This window comes from Bombina bombina, chromosome 6 (genome assembly GCF_027579735.1).
Source record: "Bombina bombina isolate aBomBom1 chromosome 6, aBomBom1.pri, whole genome shotgun sequence".
In the NCBI taxonomy this organism is placed as follows: Eukaryota; Metazoa; Chordata; class Amphibia; order Anura; family Bombinatoridae; genus Bombina; species Bombina bombina.
In genome coordinates this window covers 1,069,631,243-1,069,658,886 of record NC_069504.1, presented here as the reverse complement: position 1 = coordinate 1,069,658,886, position 27,644 = coordinate 1,069,631,243, and the positions used below count along the sequence as shown (strand labels likewise).

At 38.0% G+C, this 27,644-nt stretch overlaps 1 protein-coding gene across 1 annotated transcript in view; it reads left to right on the top strand.

Annotated features, from left to right (window-relative positions):
* The window catches only part of LOC128662454 (aldo-keto reductase family 1 member C15-like), a 113,262-nt gene extending 85,935 nt beyond the window's left edge, over positions 1-27,327 (top strand). Inside the window, exons 6-9 of the mRNA XM_053716242.1 lie at positions 9,000-9,109; positions 12,741-12,906; positions 16,590-16,672; positions 26,791-27,327. Of these exons, the coding sequence (XP_053572217.1) occupies positions 9,000-9,109; positions 12,741-12,906; positions 16,590-16,672; positions 26,791-26,833 (402 nt within the window). The 3' untranslated portion in view covers positions 26,834-27,327. The remainder of the gene's footprint in view (positions 1-8,999; positions 9,110-12,740; positions 12,907-16,589; positions 16,673-26,790) is intronic.
* Positions 27,328-27,644: the final 317 nt, after the last annotated feature.

Genomic DNA, 27,644 nt, shown 5'->3' with positions numbered 1-27,644 from the left:
CTCCTGCCTTGCAGCCTGCTGTGAGCCAGGCCCACCTAGCCAATTGTTGTCAGCAATCATATTTCTGTTACCAGTATTTCAAAAATTGTCAATCATCACTGTTTAGACCGTCAGTAATCAGTCTCCTAGTTTCCTTGAATTGCATCTCCCTCCTGCCTGCCATCCTTTTGTGCCAGGCCGTCTTGCCAACTATTTACACCAATCCAAATTTTTTGTCACAGTATAGTTACTAATTAAAATTAAAAAAATCTTTATTGTTGATGATCTTAACCCTCAGTTTGCTCGTGCCTTTGAATTGCACTTTTCTACAGCCTTCCAAGCCTGTGTGCCAGGCCTACTTAAAAAATATTTACACCAATCATATTTGTTGTGACAGTATTCTAATAATTAAAAATTAAAATTTTTGGTAATAGTTGCTGTGATTTGAATCCTCAGTTTGCTGGTGCCATTGAATAGCACTTTCCTCCTGCCTTGCAGCCTGCTGTGAGCCAGGCCCACCTAGCCAATTGTTGTCAGCAATCATATTTCTGTTAACAGTATTGCAAAAATTGTCAATCATCACTGTTTAGACCGTCAGTAATCAGTCTCCTAGTTTCCTTGAATTGCATCTCCCTCCTGCCTGCCATCCTTTTGTGCCAGGCCGTCTTGCCAACTATTTACACCAATCCAAATTTTTTGTCACAGTATAGTTACTAATTAAAATTAAAAAAATCTTTATTGTTGATGATCTTAACCCTCAGTTTGCTCGTGCCTTTGAATTGCACTTTTCTACAGCCTTCCAAGCCTGTGTGCCAGGCCTACTTAAAAAATATTTACACCAATCATATTTGTTGTGACAGTATTCTAATAATTAAAAATTAAAATTTTTGGTAATAGTTGCTGTGATTTGAATCCTCAGTTTGCTGGTGCCATTGAATAGCACTTTCCTCCTGCCTTGCAGCCTGCTGTGAGCCAGGCCCACCTAGCCAATTGTTGTCAGCAATCATATTTCTGTTAACAGTATTGCAAAAATTGTCAATCATCACTGTTTAGACTGTCAGTAATCAGTCTCCTAGTTTCCTTGAATTGCATCTCCCTCCTGCCTGCCATCCTTTTGTGCCAGGCCGTCTTGCCAACTATTTACACCAATCCAAATTTTTTGTCACAGTTTAGTTACTAATTAAAATTAAAAAAATCTTTATTGTTTTTTTTTATTTTACGGGTCATATAAATGATCTCTGGGATTCTAAAATCAATGCCTTTCCTGTAATCTATTATTCAAAAGGATGACAGTACTACCAAAATACAGCCAATGAAGGGCCTTAGGAAGACTGAGCCAAGGTTGGATTGTAGTATTTGGTTAGGCTAATCATGATGGCCATGTAGACCACCACCACCGAGAGTCCTGGAAGTAACAGGGATGATGAGATGAAAGAGCTAAGAATAGTAGAACTTGAAACAACAGAGTTAGCCATGGGTGTTAGTGCAAAACCGCTTGGCTTTTTTTTGGCTTTGGGTGCGGCTATTCATGCAGGCCATATAGAGCTGACAACATTCGGTGTCGTATCAGCTATTAAACTAATAAGAACAGTACTACCAAAATACAGCCAATGAAGGGCCTTAGGAATACTGAGCCAAGGTTGGATTGTAGTATTTGGTTAGGCTAATCATGATGGCCATGTAGACCACCACCACCGAGAGTCCTGGAAGTAACAGGGATGATGAGATGAAAGAGCTAAGAATAGTAGAACTTGAAACAACAGAGTTAGCCATGGGTGTTAGTGCAAAACCGCTTGGCTTTTTTTTGGCTTTGGGTGCGGCTATTCATGCAGGCCATATAGAGCTGACAACATTCGGTGTCGTATCAGCTATTAAACTAATAAGAACAGTGCTACCAAAATACAGCCAATGAAGGGCCTTAGGAAGACTGGGCCAAGGTTGGATTGTAGTATTTGGTTAGGCTAATCATGATGGCCATGTAGACCACCACCACCGAGAGTCCTGGAAGTAACAGGGATGATGAGATGAAAGAGCTAAGAATAGTAGAACTTGAAACAACAGAGTTAGCCATGGGTGTTAGTGCAAAACCGCTTGGCTTTTTTTTGGCTTTGGGTGCGGCTATTCATGCAGGCCATATAGAGCTGAAAACATTCAGTGTCGTATCATCTATTAAACTAATAAGAACAGTACTACCAAAATACAGCCAATGAAGGGCCTTAGGAAGACTGGGCCAAGGTTGGATTGTAGTATTTGGTTAGGCTAATCATGATGGCCATGTAGACCACCACCACCGAGAGTCCTGGAAGTAACAGGGATGATGAGATGAAAGAGCTAAGAATAGTAGAACTTGAAACAACAGAGTTAGCCATGGGTGTTAGTGCAAAACCGCTTGGCTTTTTTTTGGCTTTGGGTGCGGCTATTCATGCAGGCCATATAGAGCTGACAACATTCGGTGTCGTATCAGCTATTAAACTAATAAGAACAGTACTACCAAAATACAGCCAATGAAGGGCCTTATGAAGACTGGGCCAAGGTTGGATTGTAGTATTTGGTTAGGCTAATCATGATGGCCATGTAGACCACCACCACCACCGAGAGTCCTGGAAGTAACAGGGATGATGAGATGAAAGAGCTAAGAATAGTAGAACTTGAAACAACAGAGTTAGCCATGGGTGTTAGTGCAAAACCGCTTGGCTTTTTTTTGGCTTTGGGTGCGGCTATTCATGCAGGCCATATAGAGCTGAAAACATTTGGTGTCGTATCAGCTATTAAACTAATAAGAACAGTACTACCAAAATACAGCCAATGAAGGGCCTTAGGAAGACTGAGCCAAGGTTGGATTGTAGTATTTGGTTAGGCTAATCATGATGGCCATGTAGACCACCATGTAGTAATAAGAACAGTACTACCAAAATACAGCCAATGAAGGGCCTTAGGAAGACTGAGCCAAGGTTGGATTGTAGTATTTGGTTAGGCTAATCATGATGGCCATGTAGACCACCACCACCGAGAGTCCTGGAAGTAACAGGGATGATGAGATGAAAGTGCTAAGAATAGTACTACTTGAAACAACAGAGTTAGCCATGGGTGTTAATCCAAGACCGCTTGGATTTATTTTTGTATTGGGTGCAGCTAATCATGCAGGCCATATAGAGCTGACAACATTCGGTGTTGTATCAGCTATAAAAATAATAAGAACTGTACTACCAAAATACAGCCAATGAAGGGCCTTAGGAAGACTGAGCCAAGGTTGGATTGTAGTATTTGGTTAGGCTAATCATGATGGCCATGTAGACCACCACCACCGAGAGTCCTGGAAGTAACAGGGATGATGAGATGAAAGTGCTAAGAATAGTACTACTTGAAACAACAGAGTTAGCCATGGGTGTTAATCCAAGACCGCTTGGATTTATTTTTGTATTGCGTGCAGCTAATCATGCAGGCCATATAGAGCTGACAACATTCGGTGTTGTATCAGCTATAAAAATAATAAGAACTGTACTATCAAAATACAGACAATGAAGGGCCTATGAAGACTGAGCAAAGGTTGGATTGTAGTATTTTGTTCGGCTAATCATGATGGCCATGTAGACCGCCCGTAACAGGGATGAAAGTGCTAAGAATAGTACTAATTGAAACAACAGAGTTAGCTATGGGTGTTAGTCTAAGACCACTCGGCTTTTTTTTGGGTTTGGGTGCAGCTAATCATGAAGGCCAGATAGACCTGCCACCATTTGGTGTTGTAACAGGTATGAAAATGCAAAGAACAGTACTACTTAACACAACCTACTTACCATGGGTCCCAGAGCATATGTTTGTTATATTTTGTAAGGGTAATCATGCAGGCCATATAGACCTCCACCGATAGGGTGAGTATGAGTAACAGCTATTAAAATGCGAAGGACATTACTAATTAACACAACATAGTTACCATGGGTCGCAGACCAAGAGCAGATGTCTTATTATTATATTTTGTATGGGTAATCATCCAGGCCGTATAGACCTCACCAAATAGGGGGAGTTACAGAGATTAAAGTGCTAAGAATGGTAGTACTTAAAACACAACCTCGTTAAAATAGGTAGCAGACCACATGTCTTATTATTATAATTTTTCAGGGTAATCTGGCAGGCCATATAGAACTCCCCCGATAGGGGGGGGGGAACAGGGATTAAAGTGCTAAGAAAAGTACTAATTGACACAAGCTAGTTGGGTCCAAGAACGCATGTTTGATTATTAGAATTTATTAGGGTAATTATATATCTAAAAAATCTATCTATTTCTCTTCTATCGATTCTATCTAACTATCAATCTATGTATATCTATCTATCCTATCTATCACTATCAATCTATCTTCTGTCCGGGATGTTTTGAGACAGCCACTTTGGGAATGTTAGTTGATTTAGACCCATTATGGCTTAAAAGCAGACTCTGCATCAACTATGTAATTTTCCATGGGAGTTTTGCCAGGGATCCCCCTCCAGCATGCAACAGTCCAGGTGTTAGTACCCTTGAAACAACTTTTCCATCACTATTGTGGCCAGAAAGAGTCCTTGTAGGTTTTAAAGTTCGCCTGCCTATTGAATTCAATGGCGGTTCGCGCGTTCGCGAACAATACCAGAAGATCGAGTCCGCGGTTCGCGAACCGAAAATTTTAGGTTTGCGACATCACTAAATCTAAGTCAGTGGAGGTTTTAACAGTCCCTGCCTTGATCACGCGTATTTCCAAGGAGTGGGGTAAACCTGGGGTTCTTTTCTCTCCTTCACATTTAAAGACCCTATGGATAAGAGTTGGATGATTTTCTACAGGGGTGTATTAGTCCAACCAGCAGGTATCGCTTGTGTTGCATGCATAGCATCTCTTTGGTATGATTCCTTATCTAACTTGGTTTCAGAGGAATAACTCTTAGAAGATATTGAGGAGTACTTTTGCTGCTTGCGTCTGACACTCTTGTTTTCTGATGCCATGGCGGTTCTTGCAAGAAAGGCTCCATAGTTAAAGTCGTAGTCTGCTAAAATGGTATCAGAGTCAAGCAAGATCATGTATCATGGTCCAGGCCTGGAAATAGAAGGTTTTTTTGCATTTTACTTTAATTATCAAAAATGCTTCTTGTAAAAGTTATGACTGTTTCAGTGGCATACACACATATGCTTTTTGTGACCAGAGGATCAGGATTTAAACACCATGTCTGCTCAGAGAGCTGACAGTGATGTGTATTGCATCAGTGTAGATTTAATTTGTGCCGTACAAGCCACTGATGACTCCCTAAGAAGGTGGGAGGTTTGAATACTGGTGCACAGGGAACTCACAGCATATGTGTGTATAACATTGAAAAACAGTATTGACTTCTACTAGAAGCATTTTTACTAATGGAAGTATATTTGAAATTTAAATGTGCCCATGCACATAACAATGTTGACCTTTCCTAAGTTAACTAAAGTATTTATTAAATTCTATTGTCTGATAGTTATTGGTGAATATCTCAGAGGGGGTTGGTCATCTCAGGAGTCGAGGCTGCTCGACTCTGTAAGAACTCTGTGCGATTTTCAGAGTGCTTCGGGCTTGGGCTCTTTTTAAATCTGTTCCTTTCATTTATCCTCACATGGACATGATAGATCCTCTATCAGCAAGTTTACCTTTTTCCACTAATTGTGCTTTTGCTGACGGTAACTGTTCGGATCAAGCAGAATCAAATTTCTTTTGTTTGTTTTTTTGTTTTGCAGATCTAGTCTAGATGTTCAGTGCTTCTCTCTGGCATTTTCCTCAACATCCAAACCGACTTATTCAAGGTTTATTCTTTTATCAAAATCTTCTGTATCCAAGTTTGACTGCTTGGAGGTTGAATGCTTAGTTCTTTCTCAGAGTGGTTTTCCGACTCTGTAATAAAGATTTTTATTCAGGCTTGTAAATCTGTCACTAGGAAAATCTGTATTCAAGCAGTTTTTGGAAGAAAGGTCCTTCAGGCAGTATTTCCTGGTAAGTAGGTCCCTGCCTTCCCTTATTTAACCACCTGTTTTACTTTGTGGACTCCCCAGCTCGGGTATTAGTTCCCACAAGTAAGGAATCATGGATTTTCACCACCTTAAGAAAGAAAACATAATTTATTCTTACCTGATAAATGACTTTATTCTTGGAGGTGAAAGTCCATGAAACCCGTCCATTTTTCTTAGATGGTGGCAGTTGTAGTTTTCACCTTTTTACCCTTCTATCTTTCTTACTTCTTCCTCCTATCCTTGGCTATACATACTACTGGGAGGGAAAGGGAAGTAGGAGGGTTACTTAAAGGGACATTAAACAATTTGAGATGGTAATATAAAATGATACATTGTATATATAAAAAACTCTGCAACTTTCATTATTTATTTTGTTCCCATTTACTGTAATTCCATTCTGAAATTGTGAACTTTTCAGTTTCGTTAGAAATGAAAGGGAAGCAAGAACACTGTTATATTCAACACATCCAATGGTACACTCTAGTGACCTATATACTGTATAACTGTCTCTAATTGGCCCCGGCAAAGATTGTAACCGAAGTTACAACATGGCAGCTCCCATTGTCTTATAGACACTAAAACTTTGCACTTATTTTGTAAATATTTAAACAGCTCATGAAACTTGAAAAAAATACTTCTGCATGTTATTCACAGACTAATCTTTTCTTTGAATGCATCGTTCTACCTAACATTTATTTAATGTTTAATGTCCCTTTAAAGCTCTGGTGTGTGTATGCCTCCTCCTGGTGACCAAGAGATGAATTCCCACAAGTAAGGAATTGTGGACTCTCACCACTAAGAAAGAAAGGAATTTATCAGGTAAGAATTAACTATGTTTTCTATCATGACTGTTTACTTATTTAATTTTTTAATTATCTATGCGCTACGCTCACACTGGTATTATTGTTATATCCATTGCAGAGCTATGGCATGCGATTTATTCAGCTTTTAGCAACTCTGTCTACAGCCAGGGAACTACAGTTCCCAGCATGAAGCAGTGATAAAGGAGGTGTTCTGTCTAGAACTCCAATCTGTCGAAAACTCCAATCTGACGTCACTTCTGGTACTTCCATACATCTGATTGGTCCTTGTCCTATGAGTGACAGGATTCACACCCAATCAGATAGGCCCTGTAGTCGTCTATCTTCACTATCTATTTTGACTCCACATGGGGGGTTCTAGGGGGGTGAAGCCCCCCTTGTACATCTCATTCCCCAAGGTTTACTTGTAATGTATGCAAAGGGTCTGCTGTGGCCCCCCAGACAGAGGCAAAACAGATATTAAAATAAAAGAATCACCAGAAGTGAAGCCAGATTGGAGTTTTTGACGAATTGGAGTTCTCGACAGAACAGAGGTGGAGAAGTCTGCATGCCTTTTTAGAAGTGTCTGATGGAGTGGGGGTGGGGACTAGTGAGCAAAGAGAGAGTTGACCTGCAGAGAGAGAGAGCAACTGAACATCAGAGAGAGAGATGAAAAGCAGAGTCAGGGCTAAATAGCAGAGAGAGAGAGAGAGAGTTTAACAGCAGAGAGATTACTCTTTTAGTTGATGGTTACTAACTACTAAAGGGTCATGAAACACCACATTTTTCTTTCATGTTTCAGAGCATACAATTTTATATCAACTTTCCAATATACTTCTATTATTAATTTTACTTCATTCTCTTGGTATCCTTTGTTGAAAGAGCAGCAATACACTATTGGGAGCTAGCTGAATACATTATCAAGCCACTGACAAGAGGTGTATATGTGCAGACACCAATTAGCAGCTAGCTCCTAGGTCTACCTACTAGTACCTGGTTATGCTTTTCAACAAAGGATACCAAGAAAACACAGCAAATTAGATACTAGAAGTAAATTGGAAAGTTGTTTAAAATTGTATGTTATATCTGAATAACGGAAGAAAATGTTTGGATTTTATGTGCCTTCATGTACTTTATAGTAAAATGATATCTGTTGTGAATATGTATTTATTACAAATATGCACTTGTTTCCATTTAGCCGCCGTTAGGGTTTTGCGAAGTTGCAAAGCGAAAAAACTGTCAGAAGCCATTAGTTTCCGATTGTTTATTTTCCATCTTTATCGGGGTCAGGCTGCCAATCAAGCACATATCTCCATAATTCCAACTAGGCCTATGCCTAGGGCAGCAATAAATATTATACATATAAATAAATTTAAAAATGTAATGTTTATGTTTCCTTAAAGGGACAGTTTACCCCCAAAAAATTAAGTATTTTTAATAGAAAAATCATAAGCTGTTATATGTTTGAGTGTGAATGTTTCCTTATAATCCAGTTTACTTATCTAAATATTTGTATTTTTATGCAGCGTGTTTTTTATATCTTACCTCTTGCCAATGCTAAAACTTCTATATGCACGTAAAGTGCTTTTTGTCTATGAAGTTACAGTCTGCTCCATGGTCTGTTAGAGCGCATGTGTGAGTCTTGCTGGTAACATTACACCCATAGGGTTTGTTTTATCAAGTGTAGAGCGCTATAGTGAATAATGTCTGCTGGACATCGCTAAATGCGGACAGCATGCGCTGTCTACATTTATCATTGCACAATCATTTCACCAGAAATGGCAGTGAGCAGGGGCTGTCAATAATCGGATTAGGATGAATTCAATCCCCCACCGCTGCTTGATAAATAGAGCCCATAGTACGAACGCGGAGCTGTGCTGAATAAAAGCTTGTCCATGTTCATTTAATCTTATATTGATGGCTGGAATACAATATAATAAACAAATACATTTCCCTAGTATTAATGTTTGGATTGAGTTACATGATTTATTTATTTTTTTGATGTCAAGCTTTTTTTGATGGTTTTAATAAAAGTTATGGTTTTAATAAAAGCTCGCCGGAAACAAGGGGCATCAAGCCCCTAAAACGTATACATTATTTTTTCAATATTTAAACAACTAATGAAACTTTAAAAAATACATACACACGTTATTCTCAGAATAATCTTTTCTTTGAATTAATTCTTCTATTTAGCATTTATTTAGTGTTTAATTTCCCTTTAATTTCAGGTGGAATGTCACATGTATCTAAATCAGAGCAAATTGCTGGCATTCTGCAAGTCTCAGGATATCGTGCTGGTTGCATATGCTGTTCTGGGTTCAAGCAGGGATGAGAATTGGTAAGTGACCATTGGATAATGTATACTGATTCACACACTTCAGCAACTTTCCAGTGCACTTCCATTATCTAAATGTGCACAATCTTTTTATGTGCACACTTTCTGAGGCACCAGCTCTTACTGAGCATGTACAAAATTCACAGGATACATGTATATGCATTTTGTGATTGGCTGATGACTGTCTCATGATTTATGATTTATTGATTATACTAGTATTTCTTTAATATTTTGAATTCCAGCTCATATCTGATTTCCTTTAAATTAAAGCACCACTCAATGCAGTTAAATTGCATAATTAACATGTGTATAATAAAAGACAATGCAATAGCACTTACTCTGAATTTCAAATAAGCAGTAGATTTTTTTCTGGCAAATAAATTTTTTCTCCCATTTTCCGGGCCCCTGTATCATGTGACAGACATCAGCCAATCACAGACTAGTATACATATACCCTTTGAGATTGTGCACATGCTCAGTAGGATCTTGTTCCCCAGAAAGTGTGAATATAAAAAGAACGTGCAAAATTTGATAATGGAAGTAAATTGGAAAGTGTCTTAAAACTGCATCTGAATCATAAAAGTTTATTTTGACTTGAGTGTCCCTTTAACTGTAATATATATCTATATTGTTTTCTGTTTATACCATGGTGAACCCCCTTAGGGCTACATTAGGAGTGTAGCGCAAATTAGCGATCCCGCTCGAGCATTAATGCGTGAGCGGGAGCACTAATTGGCGCTCCACCCATAATCTAGCCCTAAGTGGGTTCACTTCAATGGAGCATTAAAAGTGGAAAAAAAACATAACACTCGTACTTGTGCTCAAACCTCATCGCGTTTACTCAAGTGCGCTAACAGACAAGAAAAATTAATATTTCACATTCCAAGAATATATTCTCTTTATTTTTAAATATATACATATATATACTTATATATATTTATATATATATATATATATATATATATATATATATATATATATATATATATATACACACACACACACACACACACACATATATATTGCAAATACGTTTCTATTCAAAGATGTCATTCATCTATATGCATTTAAATTTTGACCGGAATATCACTTTAATACTGAATAGATTACACATATTATAGGGCTGATTTATGCATGCAAGCCTGCAACTGATATTTATGACGCAGTGGTCTAAATCCTCTCCATCACTTAAGAGGTGATGGTTTAAATCACCAATCTAACCAGGGGGATTGACAAGCGCTGCTTTAGTGCCATTGGTTGCACAAGTGCAGAGCTGACATTGCATCAGCATCAGCAATTTATGATCCCAGGAGGACAGGTTCACTAACTGTGAACCTTGTCCATCCAGTCCAGACAATGATAAATCACTGCCATGTGCTTCTCTACTACTAAGCAGAGACCAGGGATGACACACTCCCACCTTTATCTATCAGGCCTTGTTATAGATTATATAAATTATATTATTGTTAATTTGCTTAAAAGATCAAATTAACACCCCCTGCTAGTGGACGATTGGCTGAGAATGTGCAGGGGGCGGTATTGCACAAGCATTTCACACGCCCAACACATGATAAATTGGTCCCGATGTCACAGGTTTTTAGTGTTATGATGCTTAATAATAGTTTTAGTTTCAAAGAATTGACCATGGGGCCTATTTAATATGGTGCGAGCAGACATGATCCGATATTGCGGATCATGTCCGCTGCACATTGATAAATCCCGATAGCATACGCTCTCTGCATTTATCATTGCACCAGCAGTGCCCTGCTGGTGCAATGCCACCCCCTGCAGATTCGCGGCCGCTAGCAGGGGGTGTCAATCAACCCGATCGTATTCGATCGGGTTGATTTCTGTCTGTGGCCTCAGAGCAGTTGGACAGGTTATGAAGCAGCAGTCTTTAGACCGCTGCTTCATAACTTCTGTTTTTCACCAGAAACACGGGGCATTAAGCTCCATACATAGCTTGATAAATATGCCCCCATATGTGTTCAATTACTCCAAGCAACTCAAGTGGCTAAAAAGAAATATTTATAGCCTAGAATCCAATAACATTCTGCTACATTATATATATATAAATAAACTGTTCTGACGCAAATTATCTGAATTTTAGCGATATATGGCCAGTAAATGTGCCCAGTTCTACATAAATACTATGATACTTACTGTCACACTTGTGGAGATGTTAGCGTCTGTCCAGGTAAGGACCCAGTGGCTGAGAAGTGACTTCATAAACACTGTCTCAACTCCCTGGATGAGACCCAGGACCTGAATATCAAGTTTGAGGGATGATCCGAGAGCGAGGTCAGAAACAAGAAGAAGGGTCTTGAAACATTTGATTTACCTAGAAAAAAAAAAATGATACAACTAGTGCGTTGCGGATGAAGAAGCACAAAAACTAACACATAGGGGTAGATTACAAGTGGCGCTAACGTTATCATGCACACATTATTGAATTAACGTGCCCGTGTTAACTTGCTTGCGTATTACAAGTTGAAAGTAAACATGACCATACTAGCATATATACGTATAAGTAAGAGATCAAAATCACTTAGCTTGCTTACTACTGGGAAGCAGCAAAAAAACAAAAACAGGAAGTAAAGACTGTCTTCCTTGAGTTTGTTACATAGTGCTGAGATCTTATTGGTTGTTGATTTGTTTTCTTGCTATTATGTCACTCTATGAGGATTCAGTAAATGATTGAAAATGGGATTCAGTAAAGAATTAAATGCAAAATATGAAGCTTCCTGTTTTGCAATAAAATTTGCATTTCTAGAATCTCATGAAGGATCTCACAGTGTTGGAGAATCATTTTAGACAATCTTATTTGAGCAGAGATTTTTTTGTGAAAATTAGGATTTCATATTCAAATTGGATGCCTTTCAAAATAAGTGACATTTATTAGCCTAAGATGAATGAAGTAGGTTGGTTTTAAAAGATGCACACACCCCTTCCCCCAAGAAATTTGGGGTTTATGCTATTCTATTGATGCATTATTGGGTGTAAAATTTCACAGGTTCTAACTATCCAACATTTTGCAGAACTGTTATGTTTTTATGTCTCTGATAACACTGTCCAAACCCTTCACAAGCCACAGTAAAAAAAAGGAACTAGCTTAATCCTCCCCAAAAATGTCAGGCTCTGCCACACCTAAAATCCCCCCCCACTCACACTTTAGAGCAGACCATCTATCTTCTTCCTAGGGTGCTAAGACTGTTTCTGGGGTGAAGAATACAAAGACTGGTAGGAATGCATTTTACATATCTCCCAACATTTCATAGGCACCTTCCAGAACTAAGAGATCTACACTATGTCACTGGAGAGTTATGAGTGTACCAAGAACGGGGTTGGACAAACTGTTGGTAGATTTGGGGCATGCTGTGTATGAAGTATGGCCAATCTCTGGTTTCCCTTTAAAAAACGAGATATTTGCCCTGAAAGGCAAGTTGTGCTAATGCTGTCTTTTCTGTTACCACAGTTCTTTCCTGACAAAAATGCTACAGATGAAAAATGATTTGCAAATCAAAACAAGTTTATTTATTAATTCAAAATAACTAAAGGCCAGAACAATATTTCTGTAACATAAACCTTGTTTATAAATTAAAGGGAATGAATAAACCAATGTGTTCTTTTCTAGGGTGAATCAAAATTCTCCTTTCCTCCTTGAAGATCCTGTGCTAAACACAATGGCAAAAAAATACCACCGTACCCCTGCTCAGGTGGCCATTCGGCACATGCTGCAGAGGGGAGTAGTTGTGCTTGCAAAAAGCTTCACTCCTGCCAGGATCAAAGAAAACTTCCAGGTACAAAATATTACAACAGTTGCAAACTCTAAAGGTTTCACCAATGCAGTAATTTTATACAGGACCGTAAAAGGAAACAATTAAAGGAGCATACAATCCATTTGTTTTTCTTTTGCTATTCAGACAGAGCATACCATTTTTACCAACTTTCCAATTTACATCTCTTAACAAATTTATTTAATTCTCTTGGTACCCATCGTTGAAGGAGCATCAATTCAGTACTGGGAGCTAGCTGAACAAATTGGATGATCCAATGAAAAGAGGCATACAGTGGGGCAAAAAAGTATTTAGTCAGCCACCAATTGTGCAAGTTCTCCCACTTAAGAAGATGAGAGAGGCCTATAACTTTCATCATAGGTATACCTCAACTATGAGAGACAAAATGTGGAAACAAATCCAGACAATCACATTGTCTGATTTGGAAATAATTTATTTGCAAATTATGGTGGAAAATAAGTATTTGGTCAATATCAAAAGTTCATCTCAATACTTTGTTATATATCCTTTGTTGGCAATGACAGAGGTCAAACGTTTTCTATAAGTCTTCACAAGGTTGTCACACACTGTTGCTGGTATGTTGGCCCATTCCTGAATGCAGATCTCCTCTAGAGCAGGGATGTTTTGAGGCTGTCGCTGGGCAACACGGACTTTCAACTCCCTCCAAAGGTTTTCTATGGGGTTGAGATCTGGAGACTGGCTAGGCCACTCCAGGAACTTGAAATGCTTCTTACGAAGCCCCTCCTTCGTTGCCCGGGTGGTGTGTTTGGGATCATTGTCATGCTGAAAGACCCAGCCACGTTTCATCTTCAATGCCCTTGCTGATGGAAGGAGGTTTGCACTCAAAATCTCACGATACATGGCCCCATTCATTCTTTCATGTACATGGATCAGTCACCCTGTTCCCTTTGCAGAGAAACAGCCCCAAAGCATGATGTTGCCACCCCCATGCTTCACAGTAGGTATGGTGTTCTTTGGTTACAACTCAGCATTCTCTCTCCTCCAAACACGACGAGTTGTGTTTCTACCAAACAGTTCTACTTTGGTTTCATCTGACCATATGACATTCTCCCAATCCACTTCTGGATCATCCAAATGCTCTCTAGCATACTTCAGATGGGCCCGGACATGTACTGACTTAAGCAGGGGGACACGTCTGGCACTGCAGGATCTTAGTCCCTGGCGGCGTAGTGTGTTACTGATGGTAGCCTTTGTTATGTTGGTCCCAGCTCTCTGCAGGTCATTCACTAGGTCCCCCCGTGTGGTTCTGGGATGTTTGCTTACCGTTCTTGTGATCATTTTGACCCCACATGGTGAGATCTTGCGTGGAGCCCCAGATTGAGGGAGATTATCAGTGGTCTTGTATGTCTTCCATTTTCTAATTATTGCTCCCACAGTTGATTTCTTCACACCAAGCTGCTTGCCTATTGCAGATTCAGTCTTCCCAGCCTGGTGCAGGTCTACAATTTTGTTTCTGGTGTCCTTCGACAGCTCTTTGGTCTTCACCATAGTGGAGTTTGAAGTGTGACTGTTTGAGGGTGTGGACAGGTGTCTGTTATACTGATAACAAGTTCAAACAGGTGCTATTAATACAGGTAATGAGTGAAGGACAGAGGAGCCTCTTAAAGAAGAAGATACAGGTCTGTGAGAGCCAGAAATCTTGCTTGTTGTAGGTGACCAAATACTTATTTTCCACCATAATATGCAAGTAAATTCTTTCCAAATCAGACAATGTGATTGTCTGGATTTATTTCCATATTTTGTCTCTCATAGTTGAGGTATACCGATGATGAAAATTACAGGCCTCTCTCATCTTCTTAAGTGGGAGAACTTGCACAATTGGTGGCTGACTAAATACTTTTTTGCCCCACTGTATATGTGCAGCCACCAATCAGCAGCTAGCAACCAGTAGTAGCATTTCTGCACCTGAGCCTACCTATGTATGCTTTTCAGCAAAGGATATCAAGAGAACAAATCAAATTAGATAAAAGAAGTAAATTGGAAAGTTGTTCTTGAATTATTCTACTGAATCCACCTTAGAGAATACACATATATCAAAGTATTAAAAGTGATACAAAACATTGTAGTTATATAAGGTCTTGATATATTGCTTCCAAATGTAATTTTAGTTATCCAGTTATGCAGTCACTGTTGTCATTTGAGACTTTTAGAGAATTTTTAGGGGTTGGAACAAATGTCCTGTGAAAGACAGAGTTACATGTATGTGACATATATAAACAACAAACTACCGTAGAGAAGCCTTTCCCAGCTCCAGTTCACAGGTCACACTAAGGGGTAGATTTAATAAGTAGCGGATGCTGCTTTCTACCCAAGAAGTTTCCGACTCACCGGAAACTTAAAGTGAAAGTTAATCCTAGCGTTGTACAAATGCTAGGATTGACTATTGAAACAAATAAAGGGGACTTTCATTCAAGAAGTATAAGATACTTCATGTAGAAAGCTCCTTTATTTGTTTCAATCGATCAGCGTTTTTACCTGGTTCAGCAGTTCACGGCTAAAAACTTTTTTGGCTAAGAGGTGACGTTTTCACCTCGTAGCCAATAGCCGTGTGTTAAATCCGGCTCCCATGGGCGCCAAGCTGGATTTACCGCACGGCTATTGGCTAAGAGGTGAAAACGTCACCTCTTAGCAACATTTTTTTTAGACGTGGGCTTCTGTAGGCGCTAAAAACGGCGATCGATTGAAACAAATAAAGGAGCTTTCTACATGAAGTATCTTATACTTCATGAATGAAAGTCCCCTTTATTTGTTTCAAAAGTCAATCCTAGCGTTTGTAAAACACTAGGATTTACCTTAACTTTAAGTTAAGAAGCATAGGTCATTAGACCGCTGCTCCTTAACTCATCCGGATTGAAACCCCCTGCTAGTGGCCGATTGGCCACTAATGTGCAGGGGGCGGCATTGCACAAGCATTTCACAAGATATTTTCTTAATGGATGTTATTGTGCAGAATGAAGAACTAATTCCTGACTTTTTTGTTTGTATGTGTGTGTGTGTATATGTGTGTGCGTGTGTGTGTGTGTATGTGTATATGTTGTGTGTGTATATGTGTGTGTGTATATGTGTGTGTGTGTATATGTGTGTGTGTGTATGTCTGTGTATATGTGTGTGTATGTGTGTATATGTGTGTGTGTATGTTGGTGTCTGTGTATATGTGTGTGTGTGTATGTATGTGTGTGTATGTATGTGTGTGTGTGTATGTGTGTGTATTTGTGTGTGTGTGTGTATATGTATGTATTTATGTGTGTGTATATGTGTGTGCGTATATGTGTGTGTGTGTATGTGTGTGTATATGTGTGTGTGTATATTTGTGTGTGTGTGTATGTGTTTATGTGTGTATATGTGTGTGTGTGTGTATGTGTGTGTATTTATGTGTGTGTGTGTATGTGTGTGTATTTATGTGTGTGTGTGTATATGTGCGTGTACAGTATGTTCTTTTGTGTGTGTGTTTATGTGCTTATGAGTATGTGCTTATGTGTGTATGTGTGTGTGTATAAAGGCTTATATATGTCCACCAATAGATATGTGGGAAGCTAATCAGTCATGCATTAATTTCCTGCTATTTTCAATTTAAACACATCAAAAAATGTACTTTTAGACTACTCCCTTACAATAATGCTATTCTGTCCTGATCTCTAAAATAAATTTAACTGTTTTATTTTCAGGTCTTTGAATTCCATTTAGGAGATGAAGATATGAAAACTCTTGATTCACTCAACACAAATAGTCCCTATGTGGAAGTATTTAGGTAATGATTTCTGTCTAACATGAAATCAGTAATAAATCTATTTATTTTTTTTACATTTTTTATTGTATTACTTAGGGCTATTTTCATTAAGGGCTAGATTACAAGTAGAGTACAAAATATCACTTTTGCAATAATACCAGTGAGCGCAATGCTACGCAAGCTTGCGTTTGCAATGCTGGGAAGTATTGTGCTCACAAGATGGGAGCCTTGTTCTCATGCCGTGAGACAAGGCATGAGAACTAGCGCAGCGAAGGGGCTAAGTAGCGCAGCGATGGCAGCAAATTGTAAATATATATGTATTTGATTACATATATATAATATTTATGTGTTAATTTGTGTATATACACATATTAACACATATATATTTGCTGGGAACACACAGTTCCCATAGACCGCAATGTAAAGGCACTTTTTAGTGCGGTTTTTTTCTAGTGCCCCATACCTGCCAACTTTAGCCCCTCATAACTGCTTATTGCAGTTATTTTATTTTAAAAAATTAAGATGCTACTATCTTTATTTTTTAATAAAATATATTATAGTTTATTTTGGGGGCATTTGGGGGACATTTATATGATTTACCAGAGATCAAATTTGCCCGTTTGCAAGCGTGCAATAAATTAGCACTCCACTTGTTTTATAGTTGACGGCTCCATTTTAGTACCAGGTTTCCATTTAACTACTTTGTGCATTGCGTGCTGTCACTCATTTCGTGTAGCTGAAAGTTAATACTGTGGTAATGCTTCCATTGGACGTCGGATTTCTTGAAAATCGCACTATAAGAAGTTTGTTGCTATGGTAACCCAACCTTACACTATTAAATTTACATTTGATGCCTGAGCTCCTTATCTGTGATCACCTCTAGAAAAAACAAAAACAAATATATTGAATTCATCAAAAATTTATATGAAAAATGTTTTATTTAATTTTTAAATTTGATATATGTAATATTTATTGCTGCCCTAGGCATATGTCTAGTTGTAATTATGCAGATATGTGATTGATTATATTTTTTTATGTAAATACATATTGATATTTAAACAGAAACTCCAACTAGTCCTATTCTTGGGCCAGCAATAAATATTACTTATAAAAATACATTTATAAAGTGAAACATTTCCATTTCCCTTGAGATTTTAAATTTTTCAATCAATACAAAAGAATCCTCAAAAAGCTATTTCTTTCCTCTTTTACATCTAGTTGAGCATGCCGTAATGTTTGAGACCATGGGCCCGATCCGATATGCAGCGTCGCCCGCAAAAGCCGGCGACGCCAGATTTTGCGCTAGTTTGGTATCCTATATACGGCGTAACATAGAAGTTACGCTCGTATATTTCTGCCTTCACCCGTAGTTTTTCCCCCCATAGACTGACATACAAAACACGCGCAGTTTGGTATCCAATATACAGCGTAAGGACTTACGTGGCAAAAATGGAGAAATCTTACTCCATTTTCACCTCGCCACAAAATGCAGGCGTAGCAAGCCTTGCGCTGAGTATTGGAGCACCGTAACTCCCTAAAATGCCTACAAAATAAAACCTAACACCTAACGCATGCACAATGTCTATCTACCTGTCAACCGGAATCCCCCACTGCAATACCTAATAAAGTGTTTAACCCCTAAACCGCCGCTTCCGTACCCCGCCGCCACCTATATTAAATGTATTAACCCCTAATCTGATCCCTCTACACCGCCGCCACCTATATTAAATGTATTACCCCCTAATCTGATCCCTCTACACCGCCGCCACCTATATTAAATATATTACCCCCTAATCTGATCCCTCTACACCGCCGCCACCTATATTAAATATATTAACCCCTAATCTGATCCCCCTACACCACCGTCACCTATATTAAATGTATTACCCCCTAAACCTAAGTCTAACCGTAACACCCCCTAACTTAATTATTATTTAAATAAATCTAAATAATATTAATATTATTAACTAAATTATTCCTATTTAAAACTAAATACTTACCTATAAAATAAACCCTAAGATAGCTACAATATAATTAATAATTACATTGTAGCTATTTTAGGGTTTATATTTATTTTACAGGTAACTTTGTATTTATTTTAACTAGGTACAATAGCTATTAAATAGTTAATAACTATTTAATAGCTACCTAGTTAAAATAATTACAAAATTACCTGTAAAATAAATCCAAAGCTAAGTTACAAATACGCCTAACACTACACTATCAATAAATTAATTAAATAAACTACAATTATCTAAACTAAAATACAATTAAATAAACTAAACTATATTACAAAAACAAACAAACACTAAATTACAAAAAATAAAAAAATATTACAAGAATTTTAATCTAATTACACCTAATCTAAGCCCCCTAATAAAATAAAAAAGCCCCCCAAAATAATAAAATTTCCCTACCCTAAACTAAATGTCAAAAGTAAGCAGCTCTGTTACCAACCCTTAAAAGGGCCTTTTGCGGGGCATTGCCCCAAAGTAATCAGCTCTTTTACCTGTAAAAAAAAGAACAATCCCCCCCACATTACAACCCACCACCCACACACCCCTACTCTAAAACCCACCCGATCCTCCCTTAAAAAAACCTAAGTCTAACCCCCAAGTGGTCCTTACCTGTCGTGAAGACCGGCGGAGAAGGTCCTTTTCCAGGCGGGGAAGTCTTCTTCCAAGCGGCGACCTCTTCTTTTCCAGGAACCAGCCGGCGCGGAGCGGAGGAGTTGAAGACCGATGACCGTGGAGCTGAAGACCGTAGACTCTGGAACTGAAGACCGGCCATGCTGGAACTGAAGATAGGCGACGCTGGAACTGAAGACCGCGGAGCCATGGAGCGTGGAGGATCCTCTTCATGCGATCTCCGCCGTACACTGAATAGGAATTCAAGGTACGCGATTAAAAATGGCGGCCCTTGAATTCCTATTGGCTGATTTGAGCCTTCAAATTCAAGTCAGCCAATCGGATGAGAGCTACTGTAATTCTATTGACTGATTTGAATAGCCAATAGAATAAGAGCTACTGTTATTCTATTGGCTATTCAAGTCAGCCACTAGAATTACAGTAGCTCTCATCCACGCCGGCTGGTTCCTGGAAGAAGAAGAGGTCGCCGCTTCACCGCCTGGAACAGGACCTTCTCCGCCGGTCTTCAGGACAGGTAAGTACCACTTGGGGGTTAGACTTAGGTTTTTTTAAGGGGGGATCGGGTGGGTTATAAAGTAGGGGTGTGTGGGTGGTGGGTTGTAATGTGGGGGGGGATTGTTCTTTTTTTTACAGGTAAAGAGCTGATTACTTTGGGGCAATGCACCGCAAAAGGCCCTTTTAAGGGATGGTAATAGAGCTGATTACTTTTGTAATTTAGTTTAGGGTAGGGAAATTTTATTATTTTGGGGGGCTTTTTTATTTTATTAGGGGGCTTAGATTAGGTGTAATGAGATTAAACTTCTTGTAATATTTTTTTATTTTTTGTAATTTAGTGTTTGTTTTTTTGTAATATAGTTTAGTTTATTTAATTGTATTTTAGTTTAGATAATTGTAGTTTATTTAATTAATTTATTGATAATGTAGTGTTAGGTGTATTTGTAACTTAGGTTAGGATTTATTTTACAGGTGATTTTGTAATTATTTTAACTAGGTAACTATTAAATATTTATTAACTATTTAATAGCTATTGTACCTAGTTAAAATAAATACAAAGTTACCTGTAAAATAAATGTAAACCCTAAAATAGCTACAATGTAATTATTAATTATATTGTAGCTATCTTAGGGTTTATTTTATAGGTAAGTATTTAGTTTTAAATAGGAATACTTTAGTTAATAATATTAATATTATTTAGATTTATTTAAATAATAATTAAGTTAGGGGGTGTTAGGGTTAGACATAGGTTTAGGGGGTAATATATTTAATATAGGTGGCGGCGGTGTAGGGGGATCAGATTAGGGGTTAATATATTTAATATAGGTGGCGGCGGTGTAGGGGAATCAGATTAGGGGTTAATATATTTAATATAGGTGACGGCGGTGTAGGGGGGTCAGATTTGGGGGTAATATATTTAATATAGGTGGCGGCGTGTAGGGGGGTCAGATTAGGGGTAATACATTTATTATAGGTGGCGGCGGGGTCCGGGAGCGGCGATTTAGGGGTTAATACTAGGATAGGCTTATTACGTTGTGGGGGGTTGTCGGTCTAGGGGTTAATACATTTATTGTTAGGAGTGAGAGGGGGGATTGCGGAGAGAGGGGTATACGTGTCGGGCTATTTTTGGGAAGCGTGTTAGACAGTTACGGCAGATTTAAAAGTTTATTAAGTTTTTTTAGGCGCAGGCAGTTTCTAAAGTGCCGTAAGTCACTGGCGACTCCAGAAATTTGTACTTACGCTTCTGGACATCCCTAGTTTGTCCGACTTACGGCACTTTAGAAACTGCCGGCGGGGTATATTGGATACCCTGATGTGCGAGGTGAAACTACGGGCGGCACGGGTTCCCTCGCTTGCGCCGAAAACTACGCCGTATATCGGATTGCACCCCCATATCAGCAGCTTCCGACAGTGTTTTAACTGTTTGCGCTTTCAAAGGAAACCTGGTGTAAATTTGCACTTTTTGACTTCTATTATTTTCTATGGGCCGCACAATTTTTTTTTTCTTTTGAATTAAATGATGGAAAATCTGCTGATAAGCGTAATGGCTTCCGATAGCAGTTTTTTTATTTTACGACTTCGCAAAAACCCAATTGCAGCTCAGTGGAAACAAGCCCTTACTTTGCGGGCTATTGTATGCCTATTTATCTCCAGAACATTCTGCGCTGAAATGTGGAACGCAATCAAGCAGTTTGTGTTATTAGTATCGTGGGTCCTCGCTCAGAGTAGCGCACAACCTGATATTACAAGTCCATGGTAAAACAGAATTACAGAGAATGTTTAGCGGAATCTCTTTAGAACACCATATACTTTCAATGGATAGCGTGTCTGAGCTAAACATTACTCATATTACAAGTTATGAGTTATGTGTTGTATGCGAGCACAAGACATAGTACTAAGCAACTTAGCGTGACCGAAGACCTGAAGTAAAGTGTTAGTACTACAAAAAAGTATAACAAAAGACATGTAAAACATATTAAAATAAAGTTTTACACTACATACATAGGCATACAGGCATTCTCATGTTTATTTATTTTCTTTTTTCACAAAAAAGTGGAGAGAAAAAAAGCGAAATCTAACACATTCCACGCAAAACTCCAAAAATGGACTGGACAAAATTATTGGCACCCTCAATTTAATATTTGGTAGAACACCCTTGTAAAAAATAACTGAAATCAATTACTTCCTGTAGCCATCAATGCAGGGGCGGAACTACGGCGGTCGCAACAATTGCGACTGCAACCGGGCCCTGAGGCTGACGACTCTGGGGGGACACAGCAGTTGTGACTGTCCTGAAGTGTGTGTGCGCAGTGCGCACACCTTTGGAAAGGGGAATCGCTAGGCAAGGTGTGCGTGTGTTGCATGGCGGTGGCGGGAGGTCCGCTTGCGTTATTCACTGTGTGTAATGCCTTCTGGCATGTTCAGCACAGCATTGATAATATTTTGGCTGCCAGACCTCGCTGCAAGGAGTCAGTGCTTCTCCAACAGAATGGTCCCTGGTATTGTACAGCCTGGGAGAAACTTTGTATGGGACAGCAGATTACTGCGGATTTTACAACAGAGCCGTGGCAAACTCCAGCCTACAGTAAGCGGTCTGGGTCTAGGTTGGGATTCAACAATTACTATTATGGGCAGATGCATGTGTAAGCTCCGGTGGAACCTTCCTGCTGTTGGGCTATACAGCCTCTGGGGGCTCAGCTGTGTTCCTGTGTTCCAGGGGCAGCAGGTAAGGACTCATCCCCTACCCTATGCTTGTGGCCCCAGCATGGTTATTCTAAGTAATCTAGATGCTTAGATACAGCAGGCAAACATCATGCTTTTATATTTAAGTAAAATATTTAAGTAAAATGCTATACAAGTTTAGGGAACAGTGGTGACTGCAAAAAAAGTGCATTTCTTATCTTGTAGTACAAGCACAGTGCCTAAAAAAATTGTAGTTATGTAGTTTAATAAGATGGGGCATTTTAATAAAATTAAATTATTTTAACTTTTTTAAAATCTATACATGTGCTCATTTGTTTAAAGCAGAAAGTGAAAGTATTTACTCATATTCTTTAGTTATAATTGGGAGTGCAGTAATATATACAATATATATATATATATATATATATATATATATATATATATATATATATATGTGTGTGTGTGCATACAGCACAGTCATATATACTGTATACAGTATATATATATATGTATACACTGTATATATATATATATATATATATATATACAGCACAGTCGGCTATTTATATATGTGTGTGTGTGTATATGGCACATTTAGCTATATATATGTGTGTGTGTATAAAGCACAGTCAGCTATATATATATGTGTGTATACAGCACACACAAATTTTTTTTTTCTATGTTAAATATTGTTTTTTTTTTTTAATTAAATTCACTTTTTTTTTGGGGGGGGGGGGCTACTTCTTGTACCTGGGCCCTGTGGTTTCTAGTTACGCCTCTGCATCAATGAGTTTCTTACACCTCTCTAATGGAATTCTGGACCGCTCTTCTTTCGCCAACTGCTCCATGTCTCTCAGATTGGAAGGGTTTCTTTTCCCAACTGCTGTTTTGAGATCTCTCCACAGGTGCTCTATGGGATTGAGATCTGGACTAATTGCTGGCCAGTTCAGTACTCTCCAGTTCTTTGTCTAAAACTATTTCTGGGTGCTTTTTGACTTGTGCTTTGGGTCATTGTCCCGCTGTAAGACCCATGACCTCTGACGGAGACCCAACTTTCTGACACTGGGCCCTACATTGCACCACAGAATTCTTTGGTAGTCTTCCGATTTCATAATGCCATGCACACAGTCAAGACATCCAGTGCCTTAAGCAGAAAAGCAACCCTAAACATCAGTGAACCTCCACCATGTTTCTTTTTCTGAAAACAGTAGAATGAAGGTTTTACCAAAAAGCTGTAATTGTGTTTCTTCTGTCCACAGCACATTCTCCCAAAAGGATTTTGGCTTCCTCAGGTAAGTTTTGGCAAACTTTACTATGTTTCTGTGTCAGCAGTTGGGTCTTCCTGGGTCTCCTACCATAGTGTCCCTTTTCATTCAGATGGCGACGTATAGTGCAAGCTGTCACATTTGTACCCTGTGCCTAAAGGTCAGCTTAAATTTGTCTGGAAGTTGATTGAGATTCTTTATCCACCATTTGAACAATCCTTTGTTGCAATCTTTGATCAATTTTTCTCTTTCGTCTACGTCCAGGGAGATTAGCTACAGTGCCATGGGCTGTAAACTTCTTAACAATGTTGCACACAGTGGACACAGGAACATTAAGATCTCTGGAGATGGACTTGTAACCTTGAGATTGTACATGCTTTTCCACAATTTTTGTTCTCAAATCCTCAGACAACTCTTTCTCTTTTCCATGCTCACTGAGGCACACAACAGAAAGGTTGAGTCAATTTTTCACCATTTTAACTGGTTGCCGATGGGATTTCTATATTGCCAGCACCTGTTAATTGATACAGGTGAGTTAAATTACAAATTACAGGAGCATCACAAACTTGGAATGCTATTATTTCTTACAATTTTGAGAAGGTGCCAATAATTTTGTCCAGTCCATTTTTGGAGTTTTGCGTGGAATGTGTCAGATTTGGCTTTTTTCTCCACTTTTTTGTGTCATGTTTAGGCATTGTCATGTTTATTTCTTTTGTTTGTATTTGTATAAGTATTTGCAACAATTTTCTGGGCGAAGTGGTGCAGAAATTCCGGGTTTGCCAATATTTCTGGCCATGACTGTATATATATATATATATATATATATATATATATATATATATATATATATATATATATATATATACATACATATATATATATATATATATATATATATATATATATATATATATATATATATATAAAGTTCAAAAAGGAGCACTCTCACCACAATAACAGCTGCCAGGGTGCCAAAGGTTAAATATAGCTAATAAAGGACGGCACTCACTAGTGCCGTCCTTTATCAGATATATATATATATATATATATATATAATATTGTCGTCTGAGTAGAGAACAATGCTATTTAAACTATTTCTTAAAACACTTTTAGCTTTAGCGCACTTTGGCTTAGTGCACCTTCAGGTTAGTGGTCAAGTGAAAGTCAGAACAGGATTTTATACTGCACCCCATAGAAGTCTAGGAGGAGGGTGATTTAGTGCAGCCGCGCTATCACACTGCTAGATGTTAGTGCACCTGAGTATTTCACTTGAGCGATAACTTTTTACTTTCAACTTGTAAAATGAGTGCAATAATAAGACTGCTATTGATTTAACATGAGTGGTGTTAGAGCTAATATTTTTGTGCTCCATTTGTCATCTAGACCTTAATGTTAAATGTATTTTTAATGTTAAAAAGTTCTCCGATACCAAAGTGATAACTTAATATACACATGACTCACTGCAAAAGCGCTGGTATGCTTATGGGTACATGTTGAATGTTTGATAAATTGGTGAGAGGGTCTAATAGAGTCGAAAGTGAAGGCGGATCATCAGTAATACGCTCGAATAGAGTTGAATGTGAAGGCGGATGAACTTACACACGAATAACACAAGCAATGATTTGCATCGGATTGATCTTGCGGGAGCGTATATTATGTCGAACATTTCAACATTGACACTGTGCTTACTATGGCGGATCAACTTGCCGTCTAATTTGATGCGGAATTCTAGCGCATTCACAGTCGAAACTTTGATGAATCAACCCTAATAGAGTCTGCCCAGTTGACAAAATTCTCATGCATTCATGCTACCTCTGTATTGGTAGCAGATTATTTATTATTAAAAGTTATCTTTTTTTTACATTATAGTGATATGAAACCCACATTATTTCTTTCATGATTCAGGTAGAGCATGTGATTTTAAACAATTTTCCAATTTACTTCTATTATCTAATTTGTTTTGTCCTCGGTATCCTTTGTTGAAAAGGATACCTAGGTAGGCTTAGAAGCTGCACATATATGCCTCATGTTATTGGCTCACCCAGGGTGTACAGCAATCTCCCAGGAGTTCATTGCTGCATATTCAACAAAGGATATCAAGAGAATAAAGCAAATTAGATAATAGAAGTAAATTAGAAAGCTGTTAAAAATTGTAGTCTCTGTCTGAATGATGAAAGAAAACTTTTGGGTTTCATGTCCCTTTAAAGGGACATTACACACTAAATAAATCATTGATTGAATGATGTATTCAGAGCAAAGCTTAGCCTGAGGATAATTTATACATATATTTTTAAAAATTATATTAGTTGTTTAAATATTGAGAAAATAAGAGTAAAGTTAATGTCCATAAAGCAGTAGGCGCGGCCATATTGCAAGTTACATTTTCTGCTGAGGCCAATTAGGAATGGTTATAAATGGCTTACTGGTGCGTGTCTGTGGAAAGCCCACAATATTTAGAATCAAATTACAGGAAAGGAGAACAAAATAAATAATGAAACTATATTGCAACGTTGTTTTACTACATGTAATTAAACCATTTATATTAATATCTTAAGTTGTTTAATGTCCCTTTAATGACTATAGCCTTTTATGCCTTTAACCCCTGAAAAAAGGGTTTAAAAGAATAGATAAAATCCCACTTCAGAGCTGCAACACATTTTTAGATAAAATCCCACTTTAGAGCTGCAAAACATTTGAATGCACTAACCTCATGCTATAAATGTTTAGATCATGTACATTTTGCACTACCAACCCTACTTATATGTTTCACACTCAGCAACCAAACACACATAGCTGCCAATCACCGGCTGTATTCTGCTCTGAGGTGTAATATCTCAGAGCAGAATACAGACAGTTATTGGCAGCTATGTGTTTTCGGTGGCTGAGTGTGAAGTAGGGTTGGTAGTGCAAAATTTACATGATCTAAAAATTTATAGCATGAGGTTAGTGCATTAAAATGTTTTGTTAATAATGTTCCAATATATTTAACAATAAAGTTATTTACAGTAAATCATACATTGCTAATAACTGATTCTGTGTTTTTGTTTAGATTGAAGGATCACCCTAAATACTCACCAGATGATGAATACTAGAAGGCTGGAATTTCATGCACCTAAATCTTCAGTTCATAACCTTGTCTCCCTTCTTACATAATTTTATGTCCCTAAGTAAATATTACCAAACTAACCGACTCATCAGGAATCTCATGTTCCTAGCCCCCATTCTCACTATCTTTATACTACCTGTCATATGACGTCCTGCATACGATAACGAACAAGAAACGTTCATAACCAGGTTCAGAGCTTTGTGTAATGAGCCTTGAGTTGGTATCTCAGTTACTTTTTTTTAAAACAAAGTTCTATCCATTTCCTTATCAATGCAATATGATCAAAAACATGATTTAAAGGGACATGAAACAAATTTTTTTCTTTCATGATTCTGATAGATCATACAATTTTAAACAGCTTTCCGTTTTACTTTTATTATCTATTTTGCTCTATTCTCTTAGTATCCTTTGCTGAATGAGCAGTAATGCACTTCTGGGAGCTATCCGAAAGCCAAAAACAAGAGGCATATATGTGCAGCCACCAATCAGCAGCTTCTGAGCCTACCTAGGTAGGTATTCATTAAAGGATACAAAGGGAATGAAACAAATTAGATAATAGAAATAAATTAGAAAGGAATTTAAAATTGTATTCACTATCTGAATCACGAAAGAAAAAACATGATTTTATGTCCCTTTAAGGATAAAGTTGTTATATGTAATATATATATATATATATATATATATATATATATATATGTATATATAAATAGATATATAGGTATATATAGGTATATATAGCTATATTTATTTAAAATAAAAATAACATTTTCCTGTATGTTAAGAGCATTGGAATGTGA